Genomic DNA, 19,942 nt, shown 5'->3' with positions numbered 1-19,942 from the left:
TTTTCTTATGATGTTTCAGCAAAATAGGCCTGCAATTTTTTTGGTAGGCTGCTAACCTTATAAACAATATCAGAAAATTTTCTGTTAATTCCATCTTGTACTGTGCTTTTGGAGAAAAGGGTTTTCTTCCATATTTTGTTGTTGACATGGTGAGCAGCTTTTGTGATATAGGCTTCCATCTGAATTCCTTTCTGGACACGTGAATAACATCTTTAATCTGTAAATAGATGAGGAGAAAAATTGTCATGTTTATAACAGATGAAGATTAGAAAAAACTTCTTACAACTAGACAATATGCTACAGTGCTGATAAATGACCCCCTTGAGTTCAGTTGAAACCATGCTTTAAGTAGTTCATGGCTTGATTGATCGCTGCAGGAGGACGAGTACTGCTTAGATTCACGCCATCTAACGGTTATTTCACCTCCAAAGTCTACTTTCTCTCTGGAATTTGTGACAGAGATACATCCTCAAAATAACACTTCCTTGGAGGTGAAGCATCCTTTGCTTTTTTTGGTTGTGCCAAGTTTTACATCATTAGTTGGTCTATTTACTATTAACAGCAACGGATTTAAATGCAGGGATTATACAAATCTTCTGGAAATTTCTGTACACAATGTGAAGCAGAGGGCTTCCGAAAGATTACATTCTACCAGGTTTTTTTCAATGCCTGCCAGTGGTATATTCTTCTGCACAATTTCATGTCTATGTGGGTGATGTTATATCCCTGGTGATGATGAATGTGGAGTAATTGTAAATTGTAGATCTTTCTGAAGTTGGAAAATGAATGATTAGAATCTTAAAGAATCTCTTGTATGACTTACAGGACCGTCCAGATATCATGGCAAAATACACTTGCTGGATTGAGGCTGATAAATCTTTATATCCAGTTTTACTATCTAATGGTAATTTGATAGACCATGGAGACCTTGAGGTGAGTATTCTCCTGTGGCAGAATAATGGTCTTTTCATTATGATTTTTAATTGAGAGATATTGGACCTGAAATATCTGGTGCTTTAGGGTGGCAAACACTATGCTGTTTGGGAGGATCCTTTCAAAAAACCTAGTTACTTGTTCGCGTTGGTTGCTGGACAACTAGAAAGCAGAGATGATACTTTTGTCACATGTAGTGACCGCAAAGTGTCTCTTAGGATTTGGACCCGTGCAGAAGATGTACCAAAAACTGCACATGCAATGTATGCTCTGAAGGCAGCCATGAAATGGGATGAGGAAGTTAGTGCCCCATCTCTGTGGTGCATAAGTTTCATTCCAATGGATCAATGCTATTGAATTAATGTATTTGCTATGTTTATTCTTCAAATAGGTTTTTGGTTTGGAGTATGACCTGGACCTCTTCAATATTGTGGCCGTTCCAGATTTTAACATGTGAGTATCCAGATTTCAGAACCTGTTTGTGTATGGTGCTTTTGGTTGCGCATGTGTTTGAAATATCATCACAAATGTTGGCAATACTTTGAAAAATCATGCTTCTTTACCACAAAAAGGAAACATTTGGTGTTGGGAAAATATTATGAATTTTCAAGATATCTCAAAAATAAATATTTCGATTGCAATAATGAGAGATTCATATTTTCCTAAAAATCCTTTTGACTAAGATAAGATCATATTTTATATGTTATTTTTAAAAATTCTTTAGGATGTTTCTCAGTTCTTTTTGTCAGAAAATTGACCAAAAGCTCATATTCTTGTAATGTTTTTATAGTTTTCATTTATTGTTTATTGATTTCTTAAGATTTCCTGGAGGAATCAAAATTTGAGAAAATTTCTGACGAGTCCTTCTCCAGAAATTTCCATGAATGATATTTGTGACTAGGTCCAAACTTGAAGCAGATTTTTTGTTGTCCATAATGGGATGTTATCATTTATTTGCATGGTACAGTAAGATATATAAGCTGGACTGTATTCACAAATGTCTATCTCAGGTATGTTCAGTGATGTAAAAAAAAAAATCACAAAAAATATGGACTTTAAAGTGAATTTCTGGGAAATTTTATCACAGGACAAGAGTAGAAATAGCAAAATTTGATAGAAGGTTATGTAACAAAGAGGCATCTAGAAAATAAAATAAAAGAAATAAGTAAAAAGTATTAAAAATGAAAAAACATATTCAATGAATGCAAAAGAAATAAAACGCAGAATTATAGGCCAATATGTCCAATGTGTTGGTGACATCTGTGGGTTTGCACTTGACACATGGTCATAAATATTTCCAATTATTTTGAAAATATCCTGATGGCATTGCTAGTTTTAAGCCAGTATCACCAGAAAGGAGACTACCATGATATTTTCCTGGGACATTTTTCAATATTTTTACAAGCATTTCAGGAAGTCTCGTTCATATTTTTAAGCATGTCAGTTCTTTATTTTGCTTTTTCCTTATGTTGCCAAAATTTTTAAACTTGTTTCTCTATATTTTTGCAAGGACTATTATGTCATATTTTCTCTTATTTACATAGTTTTTTAAGTTTGACTTTCCCAATATTTTTCTGAGAAATATAAATTTTGAAAATCTCCTTAGAAAAACTTGCCTAGTGATTGCCAAGAGCGATGTTGATGATTATGACTGGATGCACTGGCCAATTAAGCACTTGGGAGTCATCAGCATTTGATGGATCAAGGGTAGTATTTGTGAGCATTTGATGGATGAAGGGTTAAAGTTATTGAAATTTCTTTTCACCTGTGTATGCGGCTGCTTTCTGGATGATTAGATGCTGTTCTTCATCTTGTAAAATTTTGTGTACTTTCGGTTTTAAAGAAACTGCCCTAATTTCCTTTTGTTGGACCATCTTCCAGGGGTGCTATGGAAAACAAAAGCCTGAATGTATGTACTTTTTCACGGTAGACTTCTACTGAAGTAGGTTAATCAGAGTGATGGAGGTCTTCTTGATACTCTTGCTATGTTGTCTTGAACAGATATTCAACTCCAAACTTGTTTTGGCATCTCCACAGACAGCGACTGATGCTGATTATGCTGCTATATTGGGTGTGATTGGTCATGAGGTTAATTCTAGCTTTCCTCTTCTGAAAAGGTTTACTAGTTCAGTTATTTTGTTTTTGAAATTTTGCTTATTTATCTTGATTTTTTATGTTGGTGGTGCATGTTGCAGTATTTCCACAATTGGACAGGAAACAGGTAACGATCTTTTCTAAATTGGTGTCAATTTAATGTTGAAGCCATATATGTCCTAGTCTACGTGGGTAGTGACATTCTTATCAAACGCCATAAGCTTGATTTAACATTTGAATGGTATATTTTCTGGTATTTACTTTCAAAGCATTCTGGTGTATGCTTAAGTGTATCTATATATATTACTTTACTATCACAGACTTTGACCTTTCCACATTCTCTATTTCATAAATCTGAAGGCTGCAATGATTGCAGGGTAACTTGCCGTGACTGGTTCCAGCTTAGCTTGAAGGAAGGTCTTACTGTCTTCAGAGATCAGGTGTCATGGCCTTGTTCTGTTTAATTTTTTTTTCGAATTTTGAATAAGTTAATTTCCATCATTGAGCTGCACCTGGAAACAGGTTCATGCATTATATTAAGTTGATCTACTACTGTGCAGGAATTTTCTTCTGATATGGGAAGCCGTACAGTGAAGAGAATTTCAGATGTTTCAAAGCTTCGCATTTATCAGTATCCACAGGTTTCAACTTTTGATGTTTCATTTTGGTTTTATAATTTCCTTCTTCTCATGTCAGTTAGATTTTCTAATTCTCTGGTGCAAAGTTGAGAGGGTTTATCCTGCTAATGCAGGAAAATTTGTTGGATTCTACGAAATATTTGTCCATCTTGATTAGATCTTTTTGTTGAAAGCTTTACCTGGGTAAAACTTACATTATGGAGAAAAAGTTGGATTGCTCTTTCCAAGAGAACTGGATGAAATTTGTCTAAGAATTAGAAAGACACTTCGCTTCCCAGAAAAAAATGGATGGGACCTGAAGCATGTTGAGATGAACTTTCAAAGTGTTGTTCTGCAACCTAATAAGGCCTCGGAGGCGCCACCATATCTTTGTAGTTTATTCCCACTCCACATTGGACCAATGAGCAAGTACTATTTGTTATAATGGAGGTTGTGGACACTGACATGCATGGAAAGCCATAAATGAACGGTGTTTGCAGATGTGAAAGTGATATCCCCATATGATCATTTTTTATGACAGTATGATGAATCAGGTTGCTTCAAAGTATTTATCCAATGTCTATCGAGTATTCTTGCAATTCAGTTTATAATATTGCTTTGTTTGTGAATATCCCTATGTTGTATCACTTTCCCATAAATGTTGTTGCTTATATTCAAATGTCAATACTTTGTTTGTGGATATCCCTGTGGTGTATCACTTGCCCATAAAAGTTGTTGCTTACATATATTCAATTTCTATGCTTCCATGGAGATCTGATAATAACTTCCATTACTGATATCTCTTGGTACTTGGTAGACTGAATTTTAGGATCCTTCAAGATTCTCAGGGGATCCTTCTGTTTGCAATAGACCAAGTAAGAATATTAAGAAACCAGACTGGTAGAAGGCTAGTTGTGTTGATTCTCATGGGCAGCAATCTCCTGTGCAAGATGCAGCCACGCTAAGGGCAAGGGGAAGAGAGTGTTGCTGTTGGGGGGGGGGGGGTGCGGGGGTGGGGTGGGATGTGCAGGGTTTGGTGGGGGGTTGGCTTCTTGTTCCTCATTGGAAGAATAGTAAGGAACCAAAAAGTATGACATTCATTTTCTTGTGCTTTGTGCATTCATTTATTGGAAGAGTGCAACGTGTAGTCTTTGAAAACTTACTTGGCATCCCATAACCCTCTCTGCTGAGTAGTAGTTAAAAATTCTGCCACTCAATATTTCTTACAGCCGTTCTATATTGGTTATCGATCAAATGTTGTTTCTGCAATGTTAAAGGATGTGAAAATCAAAAGGAATATAACTACTATTAAACTTGCTTGTCCATTACATGGATGCAGAAGTCACTAGCCTCATCACCACCCGCCGCCTTTCCTTAACCTCGGCATGCACTCTTCCCATGGCTTGACTAAATATGACCAACAATTTCCTTTGTTTTTATATTTTATATTTTTTCATGTCTCTTGTAGTGATTTCCCTGGTGAAGACTGCTGAGGCTTGTAGGGATATTGTCATTTGGAAATGTAGAACCTCAGGCAATTTGGTCGAGTTAAGAGCCATGATTTATGTTGTTTGTGTGAAGTGATGTTTTGTTTCTACAAAGTCCTCATGAACTTCTCTATCATAGTGGTTACATGTGTTAATCAACTGGTTCTCTTTGTAAAATGATTTACAATGGTTGCATGCATGATCTCTTCTCTCAGTATATTGGTGCCTCAAAATGTAGTAAAACATGCACACTGCACGAAATTTCTATAAAAAATCTTGAAACATAAAAGCGTTAGTTTTGTGATGTAGAAGCTTCTTCTGTTTTTTGGAGCGTAACCGCAAATATCATGACATTTTTGAAAATGTTGTGATATTAACGAGAAAAATAAAGAAATCGAAAAAGGAAAAATATCGTGATATTGTGAAAAAATGTTGAAAAGTGAATTTATCTCAATTTTTTTCGTGATTTTTTCATTTATTTTTATTTCATTTTCTGTTTTTATTTTTTTCAACTTTTGTTTCATTGTTTTATTTCCTCTTATTTTAGGTATTTAACATGACCTCCTAAATGCAATACAATACTTATTAATTTTTCATTTTTTGTATTTTACGTAACATTTTATTTTTTTATTTAAAAAAATTCCAAGATTTTTCTCGAGATTTTTCTAAAAAAACTTTGCCAAAAAATACCTGAGAAAAACCTCACCGACAAAAACCTGAGAATGATATTTGTGGTTATGTTTTTAACCATGATCAATATCTCATAAGTCTGAGTAGGGAAATTTTTGAACATTTATTATAAGCTTAAAGGACACCCCTGCTCATGTCTAGACGGCTCATTTGTTATCTTGTTTCTTGATTTATTCATTTTGGATGTCATTCTGTAGCGTATTCATTGTTCATGTGAGATCTATCATGTAGTGGGCATATAAGCATAATGTTAGTCATTTCTCCGCTTTGGTCTTTAGCAATTTTCATAATCAAATATCTTGCAGGATGCTGGACCTATGGCCCATCCTGTACGACCACACTCATATATCAAGGTACGTGTTTGGAACTCAGATTGCTGTTTCCCAAAAAGAAGCTGCAGCTCTTGGTAAGGCTGCTTATGTCATCTAATATATATTTTTTTTTTTTGCAGATGGACAACTTTTATACTGGTGGGTTGCACTTGTGGTTATTTTCTTCAATCATGGGGTTTTGATTGGATTTTAGTATTTGCAAAGCATTACTTGTTCAGCGGTTCAAGATGCTTTCTTTTCTTACCTGTTGTCATTAGGTTTGAAAATATTTTCTTGTTCACTTGCATAGCCATCTAATCCCCTGGTTTGCTTCTCTGCTTCTGTGGATAATGGCCTTGGTTCGTGATTGTAAAATCAACTGCAGTGACGGTATGCTTTTCTGCATCTCCTTTTGTCTTTCCTCTTTTTGCTTCTCATGCTATTGAGATCATTCTCTAAATCAACCTGGCTTCTTATCAATCTTTTATTTGTAATTTCATAAATCTGTGGTCACTGATGCTCGTGGTATCACATGATGTAGGTGTATGAAAAGGTCAGAACATTTGCATGCTTTGTAGATTTTTAATATTTTAAGCTTCTTTAAATTTCTGAGGAGCTTGTTTATGGATGATTACTAACTATGTCATATTAACTGTCAGGGTGCTGAAGTTGTCAGGATGTACAAAACCTTGCTTGGAAGCGCAGGGTTCCGCAAGGTATGACCTATGTATACAGACTTGTATTGCTCCTGCAGCAGATTCATTAGTCACTAGACTCACTACCACAAACTTTAGGATAATTTTAACTGGTTATAAATAATGTGTTAAGAGGCCTTGGAATGGTGCACGGATGGATGCCTATGCCTGTATTGACTAGTTTGGCACAAATGATGTACATTGAATTTTCACTCGAGCTTTTTGATCTAAGTCTTCTCCACGAGATTTCCCTTTCATTGGTGCATGTGTTCTCGATGTCCCTTTTGCTTTTAAATTGCTTTTTTTTAAATGAAGATGAACTTTGTTTTCTCATTGATACCTTCTGGAGGTAGATGATAATTTTCTTTTTCTACTTTAACAATGTAAGTGATAATGGACTCAACTTTCTCATTTTTGCCACTGGCAATCGAATCTGTGTGTTTGTCTTGGACTCCTTTTCACCTCAAACCCTTTTCTACCACACACTTGTTTGGTTTGACATGAAGAACTGCTTCACGTGCTGTGCTTGAAATGATGTCTGAAAAGCAGAATCTGTAAATGACTCCTGTATGGTACAAAATGTTGATATGTTTCTGTCAGTCAATTTCTTTAGGAGAATGCATGCATCAGATTGACTGTTTTAACTTGCATTTTTTCCTTCATTTTTCAGTGATGATGGAGTATTTCTGTAAAATTATATCTCTTATATTTTCTCAAATATTCTTTATTCTGTGATTCTTTTCAGAATTTTAGATGATTGTGCTTCTATTTTTGCTTTCTAGTGAGTCATCTCCATCTGTTTTTCCAGGGTATGGATCTCTACTTCAAAAGACACGATGGGCAAGCTGTAACTTGTGAAGATTTCTTTGCTGCTATGAGAGATGCAAATGATGCAGATTTGGCAAATTTTCTTTTATGGTATAGTCCTCTTCATCCTGCAAGCGGACAGAAACATTCATTTTTTGAATACCTCAACGTTTATTTGCTTAATAATTATGCTGTGTGATTGCAGGTACTCTCAGGCTGGTACACCTCTCGTAAAGGTGTCATCATCATATAACTCAGAAACTCATTCTTTTACCCTGAAATTTAGGTAAAATTGCACCATTCTGATGATAATTTATTATTGTTCTGTATTTCTGAGGCTTTTGCTAAGCGCTTTGGCATTTCACACTAGAAGATAAATCTTGCTTGGTTTCTCCGCGAAACATGTTTCCTTCACGAAACCCTTGCATGCTTGATTTTGATGATCTGTTGCATTGTGTCTGAGAAATGTTAGCTTCTCTATCCTCACACTATAATGTCGTATTCATATTACCAGTATATTATTCCATATGTATATTTTAATTTCCTGACAGTGTTATCTCACCCCTTTAAATTTGTGATGTTAGAATCACAGCTATGTTGCTGTCTCCAGTGACTCAACAGTTACATGGTTGGAGGTAGGTGTAAATCAGGCCCAAACTTGTCAAGACAAATGCTTCAAGAGAAACACTCTTGAAGCTTCCAATAACTTCAATAAATAGCACACACAAAAAACCTCAATCTTGAGGAGAATAAGAATGTATTAGTCTTGACAAAAGTATACAAAAAGAGGCTAAAAAGCCATATAATAATAAGGGTCCCAAGTGCCCTATTTATACAAGAAATAAAGAAGAAAGGAGGGAGAGGAAATGGCTGTTGCTGTTGGAGCTCCCAACGGCTAGAAATCTAGCCGTTGGGAACTCCCAACAGCTGTTTCCTTTGTAAAATAAAAAAGGAAAAAAATTCAGAAAAATGCACGAAAAATAAAGAAAAAATAAAAAAAAATAAATACAAGAAGTCCTATGTATACACACATATATTTATATATACAAATCATACATCAAACTGCTAGGAGTTTAAGATATATGATAGTAGATATCAAAACATGTATGTATACTTACATTATAAATTCTAACACCCCCCCTCAAACTTACGGTGTAATCACCGAAAGTTTGCCAAGAAGAAACTGAAATCTTGCGGAAGCAAGTGGTTTGGTGAAGAAATCTCCAAGTTGATATTCAGAAGGGACAAAAGATAGATCAATTGTTCTGCTAAGATATTCCTCTCTCACATAGTGACAATCCATTTCAATATGTTTTGTCCTTTCATGAAAAGTATGATTGCTAGCAATGTAGATGACACTTTTATTGTCGCAGCAGAGCTTGGTGGTTTCATTGAGGTCATTGAGGTCAATTCCAATGTCTTTCAATAAGCTTTTCAACCATACAATCTCCATCGTGGTGGTAGCCATGGCACGATACTTAGCTTCGGTTGAAGATAGAGAGACTTTATGTTGTTTTTTGCATGTCCAAGAAATGAGAGTCACCTAGAAAAACACAAAAACCAGTGGTGGAATGCCTATTATTAGGATCTCCACCCCAATCAGCGTCAGTATAGGCAATCATATTCAAGTTTGATGAGGATGATAGAAAAAGTCCCTTAGGGGCCGTTTGATGGCGTGGAAAAGTACTGTAGCAGAAGAGAAAAAATTCAAATTCTAAAAATTTTCCCTCCTTATCAAACGAAGAAATAATTTTTTGCCCGTTGAAAGCGTTTCCGGAAAAAAATTTCCGGAAACATGTTTCCACCGGAAGAGGTGGAAAAATGTTTCCAGAAATAATTTTTTGCCCGTTAGCACGTTGGGCTTCGCTCGTCTTCCTCTTCGACGCTTCATCCTCCGCTGCTGCCTCACAGGAGGAAGGTCTTCGTTCCTCTCTGAAAATCCTCCATCTCTTATTTTCCAGTTCTCTTGCAGTCTGACAAAGGGCAACGAGAAGGACGGCAAGAAGAGGAGGCACAAATCATCCCGTCGATCTTCCAGAATTTTTTTTTTACCCGTTAGGGCACACTCGCATCTCTTCCCTCATGTCGCTCCTGCTCCCTTCATCGCCTCTCTCCCTCTCTCACTCTCCTGCTCCCCTCTCCGGAGGACATCGCCTCCCTTCGTCGCCTCCCTCTTGCCTGCACACGAAAGCCTCTCGCCCTCTCATTCTCCAGCTCCCCTCGTCGGAGGACATTGATTGGAGATACTATGGCGTCGGAGCATGAGGGCGGCTGCATCATCAACGACGGCAAGACGATTTTGTGGATTAAGCGTATACGAGTATTTTTCTATCCTCATTTCTCAAATTCGTTCTCCAGGTTTTGTTGATGTGGATTAAACTTCTCATTTTGATGCTGGGTTTTCCAGCTTTTCTTTTTTCTTCTTTCTTAATTTTTGTTCTTAATTTTTTTAATGACTTTCTCCGTTCTAAGTTGCTAAGTTGCTAAGATGGGTTTTGCTCATTTTCCATGTATCTTCTATTATGAGCATCTATTCCGTCTGTTAAAAGTGGGGTTCAACTCTTTTTTCCTTCGACTTGATTTGTTATTGCTTAGGACTTAATTTCGGTGTGGGAATCGGATCTCTCTGAAGATATGGCCAGTTGGTAACAATTTTCAGCTTTGCACTGGCTCTGATGTGGTTGTGAAATAAAAGGATTCATAAAAATTTTAATGCTAGAGTGGGGATTGAATGCAACAGGTGGGGAGGGTGCATTTCTGTCTATCAATGTTAATAATGCAGTCTGGAAAAGGAGGTTGAATTCGACGTTGAGTGGCAGGAGGTCATGGCCTGTGGAGTAGAAATTTTTGGAGCAGACGCTTCATCGATAGAGCTGAACAATAATCTGCTCTCAGCACATATTGCCCATCGATTGCTGCAATACAGACAAGCAGATTGGAGATCTGAATTTGGTTGATCCTCTGTAGGTGTGATTGCTTGGGGTTGTTATTAGTATCCTGAATTATATTGTCTGGTTGTTCTCTGTGTTTGGATTACCTGTTTCTTCATTGGCTTTGATGCTACGCATCCCTTTTTTTTTTTAATGCTTCTGTATTATTTGTGTTCATATTCTATTCTTTTCTGATAAAGGGTGGGAGTCCCCTCCCAGCATGATTTCATTGGAAAGGATTCAATATGGAGCTTAACATTCAACTGGTTTGACAACAAAGCGAGTAACATCTCTGCAGTAGTCATAGATCTTGTACTCAAAGCGAGTAACTATTTTCACCATAGTGTATTAATCGTGTCTGTAATCGGTCTTGGAAAAGTTAAGGATTGTCAAGGAAAACTGGTGTCAATAACTGTTGGGTCCTTGTTTCGTATACCCTGTTCTCCAAAGACAGTCCAGCAAAATTAGCTGCCTTGTTGCAGTTGGACTAAAACATTAAAAAATGTATGAATTTGCTTCTAGCCAATTCACAATGAATTTCTTATATTGCTGGTGGCGTTATTATCATTATTATAATTATTTTGGTTTCTTCCTTTCTTTTGGTACTAGAATCAAAATAAAATACATTGATGGGAAGGGCTGTTATATAATGGCCAACCTGTGATCAGTCTTCAATTGCTTTCAAATGCAGTTGCATAAAATGGACGAAGATGTGTAATTTTGATTTCCTCCTCAAATGCAGTTGCATAAAATGAGCACAGTTAGGATTTCAGAAGGTTTAAGTTTATGAGTTCTCACAATCCTACACTATCCTTTCGTAGAATTTCAAATAGGTTCAGGTCTTTTCTAGTAGATTTGCTCATTGTTCTTAATATGTGCTCAAATCTAGAAATATATTTCTATACCATCAAACTCAGAAATATAGAATTGGAAATATATTTCCAACAAATCAAACACACACCAAAATTGGAATCGAAAAGATTTTTCCCATTCCATTTTTCTATTTCCTATATTTCCAGAAATATATTTCCAGAAATATATTTTCCTGGCCATCAAACGGCCCCTTAGTGATAGTGTGTTTGACATATCGAACAATCCTCAATGCAGCCCCCATGTGTACAGAAGTGGGTCTTTGTTGAAACTGACTTATGACATGTACAACATGTGATATGTCAGGCCTTGTGATGGATAAATATGTGAGAGCGCCCACCAATTGACGAAAGGGGGTGAGATTTTCTAAAATTTCTCCATCATCAATCTTCATCTTTACTCCTAAAGCTTCAGGAGTGTCCACTATCTTGTCATCAGTGATTGCTGATCTGCTTATAATGTTATTGGCAAACTTCATTTGTGAGAGGAAGTATCCTCTCCTACTATAAGCAACTTCAATACCAAGGAAATATGTTAGTTTACCCAAATCAGTCATTTCAAATTCATTCTTAAGGAAAGCCTTTACATGCATAATTCCGTTGGCATCGTTACCTGTAATAATCATATCATCTACATATAAAATCAACACAATTGTACCTATTCCAGTATTTTTAACAAACATAGCAGTGTCAAGAAAAAGATGATTTAAAACCTTGTTTAAACATAACATTGCTAAACAAATCAAACCAAGCTTTTGGAGCTTGTTTCAAACCATACAGTGCTATTCTAAGATAAAGAACTTTGCCTTTAGGTAAAGCAAGTCCAGGGGGTGTGTCCATGTAAACCTCCTCATTTAAGTAAGCATTCAAAAAAGCATTTTTGACATCCAATTGATATATGGTCCATTGCTTGATGGCGGCAACGGCCATTAGGGTTCTGACGGATGTCATTCTAGCAACAGGAGCAAGGGTTTCCTCGTAGTCTATGCTTGAGCATATCCTTTAGCAACAAGTCTAGCTTTATACCTTTCAAGTGACCCATCACTTCTAGTCTTGACTTTATATACCCACCTACACCCTATTGTCTTTTTTCCGATGGAAAGAGAAACAATGTCCCAAGTTTTATTGTCTTCAAGGGCTTTAAGTTCATTGTTCATGGCTTCAGTCCAATGTGGGTTAGTTTTGGCTTCGAGATAGGATGAAGGTTCATCAAAGGAGTGAATAGCTAATAAGCATGCCCTATGTTTTGGGGAAAAAGACTCATAGGAGACAAATTTTTTAGGTGGATGAATATCTCTTTGAGATCTCCTAAGAGTAAGTTGAGGATCTTGGGTGTTTTGTTGAGACCTTCTCCTATAGACTATAACTTCTCTTGGTGACCTAGCAAAAGAAGTGCTATCAACCTCATTTAAAGCATTATCATATGAAGAATGCAAAACATCATCATCATTATCTTCATCATCATTTATCCATAAGAAAGAATAATCATCTTCATGCTTGGATTTATTTTCATTAAAGCCATTTTCTTCTTCTAAAAATATCACATTTCTTGAAACATACACCTTATCTTTTTCAATATCATAGCATCTATATCCTTTTTGAGTTTCGGAATCGCCAATAAAGACACATTGAATAGCTTTAGATGAAAGTTTGTCATTTTTGTCATTTAGAATGTGGCATTTGCAACCAAAGACTTTAAATCTTTTATAAGTTGGCTCCAAATTAAAAAGTTTTTGAAAGGGGGAAATGTTTTCTAAAACTTTAGTGGGCATTCTGTTAATCAAATAGATTGATGTTAGAATTGCTTCAGCCCAAAAATTTTTTGGAACATTTTTTGATATGAGAAGAGCTCTTGTTGTTTCAAGAATATGTCCATGTTTTCTTTCGGCGACTCCATTTTGTTGTGGGGTTTTGGGACAAGATTTTTGGTGTATAATTCCCTTTTCCTTTAGGAATTCTTCAAATTCATTTGAAATGAATTCTCCCCCAGAATCACTTCTAAAAATTTTAAGGTTTGCAACAAATTGTGTTTTGATCATGTTGTAAAAGTTTTTGAAATTCATAAATACGTCCGATTTGCGTTTAAGAAAGTAAACCCAAGCATATCGAGAGTAATCATCCACAAAAATGACATAATAAAGCAAACCACCTTTAGACATAATAGGAGTGGGTCCCCATACATCCGAATGCACTAATTCAAAGGGTGCTTTTGCAACAAAATTTCTATTTCCAAAAGGTAAAGCCTTTACATTTATCTTCCAAAAAAGGGATACAAGACATTTTTCCTACACTTGAATGCCCAAATCTTTGATGCCAAATTTGAATGTCACTTTTCTTGACTACATTGCAAGTAGGTTTGGAAAGATCCAAATAATCCACATAGTAGAGATTTTTTTTCCTAGAACCTTCCCCAATCGTCCTCTTAGAAAAATGGTCATGTATCAAAAATTTATTTTGTGAGAAGATAATATCACATCCATGATTGGTTATTTGAGAAACCGACAAGAGATTTAAGTTAAGTTTGGGAATAAATCTAACTTTTGGTATTTTGAAAATTTTTGAATTAAAATTTTGATCACTATTCCCAACATATTTGATTTCAAGAGGAGTTCCATTGGCGGTTTTAACAAAAGGGCACGATTCTTCCTTAGTGCATTCGGTAAGTAGTGAACTACAAGGGGTCATATGAAATGAAGCTCCGGAATCAAATATCCAAGAGTACTTACTTGATGATGTAGATGCCACCGTTGCTCCAGAAGTTGGAGAAGCCCCTCCTCCTTTGAAAAGTGGTTGAAGAGCATCAATAAGCTTTGGTTGGAGAGCACTTACAAGCTTGTCTATGTCAAATCGATTGCTTTCTTCATACATTGTCCCAGCCATACTTGTCTTTCTATCAAATTTCCTCAATTTAGGTCATCTAGGTTTAGTATGTTCTTCTTCTTAACAATGAAAACATATAATCTTCTTGTTGCCTTTATCCTCATAATTTCGATTAAAGTGAGGAGGCCTATAAGTTCTCATATGAGCGCCGGGTCTTGAGGTAGCAAGAACACTTTCACTCTTTTCTTTAGAAAAATTGAGTCTATTTTCTTTCATTTGAAGCTCCGCTATAGCTTCATTCGTAGATGACACCTTATGTCTATGGAGCAAGAAAGTTTTGACTCTATCATATTCCGGTCTAAGACCAAGAATGAATTTATAAAATTTTTCTCTTTGAATTTGTTTTTCCCTTACTCCAATGTCTCTTGGATCATACCATTCGGGTTCAAATAGGGCAAGTTCATCCCATAATTGTTCCATTTCTCCAACATATTCCTTAAGAGACTTATCTCCTTGTTGGAGACTTGCAATCTTCATTTGAAGATTACACATGTAAGCTACATCTTTCATAGTGTGGGTTTTCTTGAGGAATTCCCAAGCAATAATCCATGTGATAATCTTGTGATGTCCTATCTTCCACTCTTCTCATTTTCTTTCATATTCATTCATGACCTTATCTTTTTCTACTCCATCTAGTTCTTGGGCTTTTCCATCTATGGTTTTGGTTAGGACTAATTGTGGTTCACTTTTAGAACCATCAACAAGTCCCCATAAACCTTTACTTCTAATGAAATGTTCCATAGTTTTTGCCCAAGAAACGTAATTTGATGAAGTAAGTTTAGGGAGAGGAGTAGAAGTTCTATCATCCATAATGTGTACCTTGTAAGATGAAGTTGATGTAGCCACAAGAGTAGTGTCAAAACAACTCTCAACATTGGTGAAAAATCCACGAAATCAGCCACCACAAAACAGCAAGAGGGTAGCTCCAAAAATATGAAGAGCTTGCTACCACGAGGGAAGATATTACTAGGAAAACAGTCACAACTTTGACAGCCACGGAAGCTTGATAAGATGTGCTCAATCCCGTCACGTAGATCACTTTAAATCTTCAGGAAGTAATTTCCAAGAGCCAGCAAAAGGAGAAAAAAACACCTCCGTGAGTCAAATCGCAGCTAGCAATATATCAAACACTTGGAGTGCTTCACTGCTCCAAAGGACGAACACGTGCTGAAAACTTCAAACCTTGAAGGACAGCAAGACGAAGAGCTAAAACGTGGCTCTGATACCATGTAAATCAGGCCCAAACTTGTCAAGACAAATGCTTCAAGAGAAACACTCTTGAAGCTTCCAATAACTTCAATAAATAGCACACACAAAGAACCTCAATCTTGAGGAGAAGAAGAATGTATTAATCTTGACAAAAGTATACAAAAAGAGGCTAAAAAGCCATATAATAATAAGGGTCCCAAGTGCCCTATTTATACAAGAAATAAAGAAGAAAGGAGGGAGAGGAAATGGCTGTTGGAGCTCCCAATGGCTAGAAATCTAGCCGTTGGGAACTCCCAACAGCTATTTCCTTTGTAAAATAAAAAAGGAAAAAAATTCAGAAAAATGCACGAAAAATAAAGAAAAATAAATACAAGAAGTCCTATGTATACACACATATATTTATATATACAAATTATACATCAAACTGCTAGGAGATGCATTACTCCTCTGATTACCGACCATCGATTGCACTAACGAGGTCAGCGTCTGCAACGTGGTCAGCAATATAGTCTGCTGATCCACAGGCGGAGTCTGCCTCGGTGGGGTTCGGGCACCCGCACCAAGCTGGGCATACTGGGGCTCTGACGCACTGTCATCTGGAGGAGTATGCGCATCAGAATGGGCCGGATTGGGCTCTCTGTGTGCCTCTGTAGATGGCCCAGCTCGCTTCTTACCCCTACGTTGATATTCCATCTGTACAAACAAGAAACTTCATTCTCAAATCACGTCTAAGACCAACTCACAGGTCAAATCACAACGTGCATTAGCACGAAGTTCAAAACATAGATTACATTAGGTACTCATACTTGAAAAATCAAAACTACAATAACAAACAATGCGTACCTGGGCAACACGGCTTCAAAGATAGGCTTTAACTCACATCCCTATTGGGGTTTGCCATGACTCTGATACCAAAAACTGTCACACCCCGACCTTTTGACACAACCATTTTTTTTTTCTAAACATCAAACATCGAGGTGTGACTACACAACAGTTCAAAGGAAATGAGCCAAGCAACTCAAAACAATGGGGCGAACTTTCATTTATAGAACAGCGTCATTTCATACAAAATCACATCTCTATACATGACAAAAATGCTTCAAAATCCTAACATTGATGCCTAACAAAATAAGACATCAATACAAACGAAGCAAGACGACACTATACAAACAAAACCCAAAACCTCCCTAGTAGGACGTGAGTGAAGCCATCTGCTCAACCTGCTGCCCGGGGTTCGCCAAAACCTGAAAAAGAAAGCAACTGAAGGTTCAGCCTTCGCAGTATGGCAACAAGCCAGGAAAATGCCAAACCTTCTCAAGTAAGGCTCAAATAAAAGAACAAATATCAACCCATCTATCATCATGTCGTGTCAGAGAATAACACGTAAAGACCACTTGACGGCCACACTAACACAATGTCAATCACATGCGAAGCATGCTTAAACATAACACTTACATTCAGATCATTCACATACACATCAGTCACATGCATTCCATCATATACATCACATTTTCATTAACTTCAATGTATTAACAGTTCCTGTGGGTGCAAACACAGGCACGTGCACACCGCGGGTGGCCTACAGCCGAGAAACAACCCCCGTGGTGGCCCAGAATAGTATGGATCCATCCATCCGCTGCAGCGGTAGAACACTCATCCATGGATGTGTGAGTTCCAAGGAGAGACACTCAACCTTCCCTAGGACACCCAGGTTAGGAAGGCGGGAGCCTATGCTCCAAGCACATCACACAACAGAACCCTGGGGCCTTGCACTGCCTGCGCTCCGAACAGGCGAGACCAGTGGCAAAAGCGGAACAACTCCCAAACACAGCCACATCCCATTGGCCTCTCATCTCTTATTCATTCATTCTTATCATTATAGTTACACATTCACAAGATGACTGGCTAGCACATGAGGTTAGTACACTTTACGAGTGCACCCATACCTCTAATTACCTCCACATGAGGTCTATACATACAGTAACAGTCATTGCTAGCCGTCATACCATACGGGTACAACTACCCTCCAAATCATCCATTTGCATCATTGCCCATGGCAATGGATATGCAACAACATACACATTCATAACAATCATCTCATCAATCACATCAATCACATCTTTTGAAAAACTTAGCCAAACCACAGATAGTAGTCTCGATCTGCGGTTGGCTCGTAGCTGTCATATGCAGTTATCATTCTATGATGCTTTCTAATGCACAATTGAGGTCGAGGAGATCAGGGTGAATACATGAAGATTTTTTAAGGAAGTTATTGGCGATTCACCGAAAATTTTTAAGTGAGCTGATTGCTAATGTCATATTTGGATGAAGATATATATATATATATATATATATATATATATATATATATATATATATATATGGGCCAGTCGGCCCCAATAAATTTTTTAATTGGGTCGGCTCAAGTGTCACTAACCTGCTTAAATTCACTTATCATTAATCAGATACCTAACTACCTATCATATACCCGACCCACTGTTGGCCTTTGTATCTGCCACCAGGCATCCGCCCACCCAAAATGCGGAAAAAAAACCTTTTCAAAACAAACGACTAATAATCTTTCTAAACCATTCATATCATATAAGCAACATACGTATACTCATTCACAAGGAAATCAATCAATTAGCATCACCTGTGGTGCGCTCACCAAATTCTTCAAAACTCCTCGAGCTTCGAACTCAAGGTCGACGGGACGTGCCCGGAGCACCTGCAGACATAAACAAAAGGTAAGACTCCTACTAGATACCTAAACAATTCAAACAAATACCAAACAAAATCCTTGAGGCACGTGTCCTCGCCTCAAGAGGGTGTCGACGGGTAGTGTCGACCTACACACCCTCTAATAGGCCACTACGCAACTTCTTGCCGTTTCCACCCAACGTCAAAACCCCAATGCTTCGATCAAACCATCCTTAACGCATTTCTCATAAACTTTCTGTTAGTTGAGGTGTCTTCCCAACATGCGCACCCTCTTCCCACTACACATACCACCCACGACATCAAGGGTGCTCCAAGCCTTCCCCAAAGGCGGTCCTACGCTTCTCCACAACATCTCTAACTCTACCATGCTTCCCTATAGCATCGAAAACAACCTATCATGCATAAAAGATCATAATAAACACGAATCATCTCTTCTCTCCCATCATCCTACACTTTTCCCAAAAAGCAAGGTCGCTTGTATGCGTCCCTAACTATCAATTCTACCTTCTAGCATGCTCAAACAATAATTATACGCGTTCCAAAGAAAAATACATCATAAAATAGGTTCAATTTCGCCTTGCTCACCCCAATTTGAAGGTCTAAACTGCTGTAATCCTCCCAGCAGCCACTTCACGAGTCCAAGTGGTCCCCAAATGGCTAAAATCCTCCAATGCCGCCACCACCAAGGTCTTCTCTAATCGCTGTTACGAGGGCGAGGACAAATCCCCAAGCTGAAATCAGATCAAACAGTGATAGTGAAAATCAGTGAGAGAGAGTGCTCGATTGGAGAAAATAGAAAAACAAGCAGAAAATGGGGAGAGAGCATGAAGCGTGGATAGAGAGGGAGGTCGAGTAGAGGGAGAGAGAGAGAAAAACAGAGGGGGATTGATAGGGGAGAGGGTTCAGTCAAAGGGGAAAAAGGCCAGCAGTGAGGTGAGCGTGAATGAGAAAGGGGAAGGAGACGAGAAAAAGAGTGGGCGTGGGCAGAGAGAGATGCAAGAGAGAGCAGACGAAAGGGGAAAAAGAGGTAACGGGAAAGGCCGCAGAAATAACGAGAGAGGGAGAAGATAGGGCAGCAGAGGAGAGCTTACCCACGCTGCTGCCGTCGCCACCTCCGCCGCTGCCGGTCCAGTCACCGCCTGCACCACCTCTGTCTTCTTCTTCTCTGCACTGGCCGTGAGTACCCAGGAGATAGACGAGAGAAAAGAGGGAAAGGCGAGGGAGAAGAGCCCTCGCGTCAGGCTCTTTCACGCCAAGGGTTCGGGTTCGGGTCTGAGTCCCGATCCGACCCGACCTGCCCAAAACATGACGAGCGTTACAGCGAAGCCTTTCAAAACTAGGAGAAACATACCCAGACAATTTACAATTGCAATATATGGAACTAAATCTCTCCAATATGGACTTCTAGCTACTTAAATGGTATGCAATTAGCATAAAAAAATGTCACCACTTTTAGATCTAATTTTCGCTGTTCTTGTAAACTAAATGACTTCTTAATTGATTTCTGAGTAACATCAACAACTTTTTTTTTTTTAGACCATCCTTAACATTATCATGTAAAATTGAAGCAATGTCAATATAACCGGATGATGTCATGCTTTTCTTTTTCTCAAAGGCTTCTTGTTCTTTCTTCAACTAATCCAAACTCTCATTACTGATTTGTTTACATACTTGAATTCCTTGTTTATTGATTTTTAAC

At 37.7% G+C, this 19,942-nt stretch overlaps 1 protein-coding gene across 1 annotated transcript in view; it reads left to right on the top strand.

The window, feature by feature from the left end:
- The window catches only part of LOC116265540 (puromycin-sensitive aminopeptidase), a 50,382-nt gene that overhangs the window by 9,251 nt on the left and 21,189 nt on the right, over positions 1-19,942 (top strand). The window contains 15 exon segments of the mRNA XM_050080867.1: positions 378-491; positions 581-655; positions 826-933; positions 1,021-1,233; positions 1,325-1,386; positions 2,815-2,842; positions 2,935-3,021; positions 3,129-3,154; positions 3,404-3,467; positions 3,588-3,668; positions 6,127-6,174; positions 6,273-6,328; positions 6,749-6,848; positions 7,636-7,745; positions 7,840-7,920. Of these exon segments, the coding sequence (XP_049936824.1) occupies positions 378-491; positions 581-655; positions 826-933; positions 1,021-1,233; positions 1,325-1,386; positions 2,815-2,842; positions 2,935-3,021; positions 3,129-3,154; positions 3,404-3,467; positions 3,588-3,668; positions 6,127-6,174; positions 6,273-6,328; positions 6,749-6,848; positions 7,636-7,745; positions 7,840-7,920 (1,253 nt within the window).

Source organism: Nymphaea colorata, chromosome 12 (assembly GCF_008831285.2).
Source record: "Nymphaea colorata isolate Beijing-Zhang1983 chromosome 12, ASM883128v2, whole genome shotgun sequence".
Taxonomy (NCBI): domain Eukaryota; kingdom Viridiplantae; phylum Streptophyta; class Magnoliopsida; order Nymphaeales; family Nymphaeaceae; genus Nymphaea; species Nymphaea colorata.
Note: the sequence above shows the minus strand (reverse complement) of the source record. Positions and strands in the feature narration are given on the sequence as shown.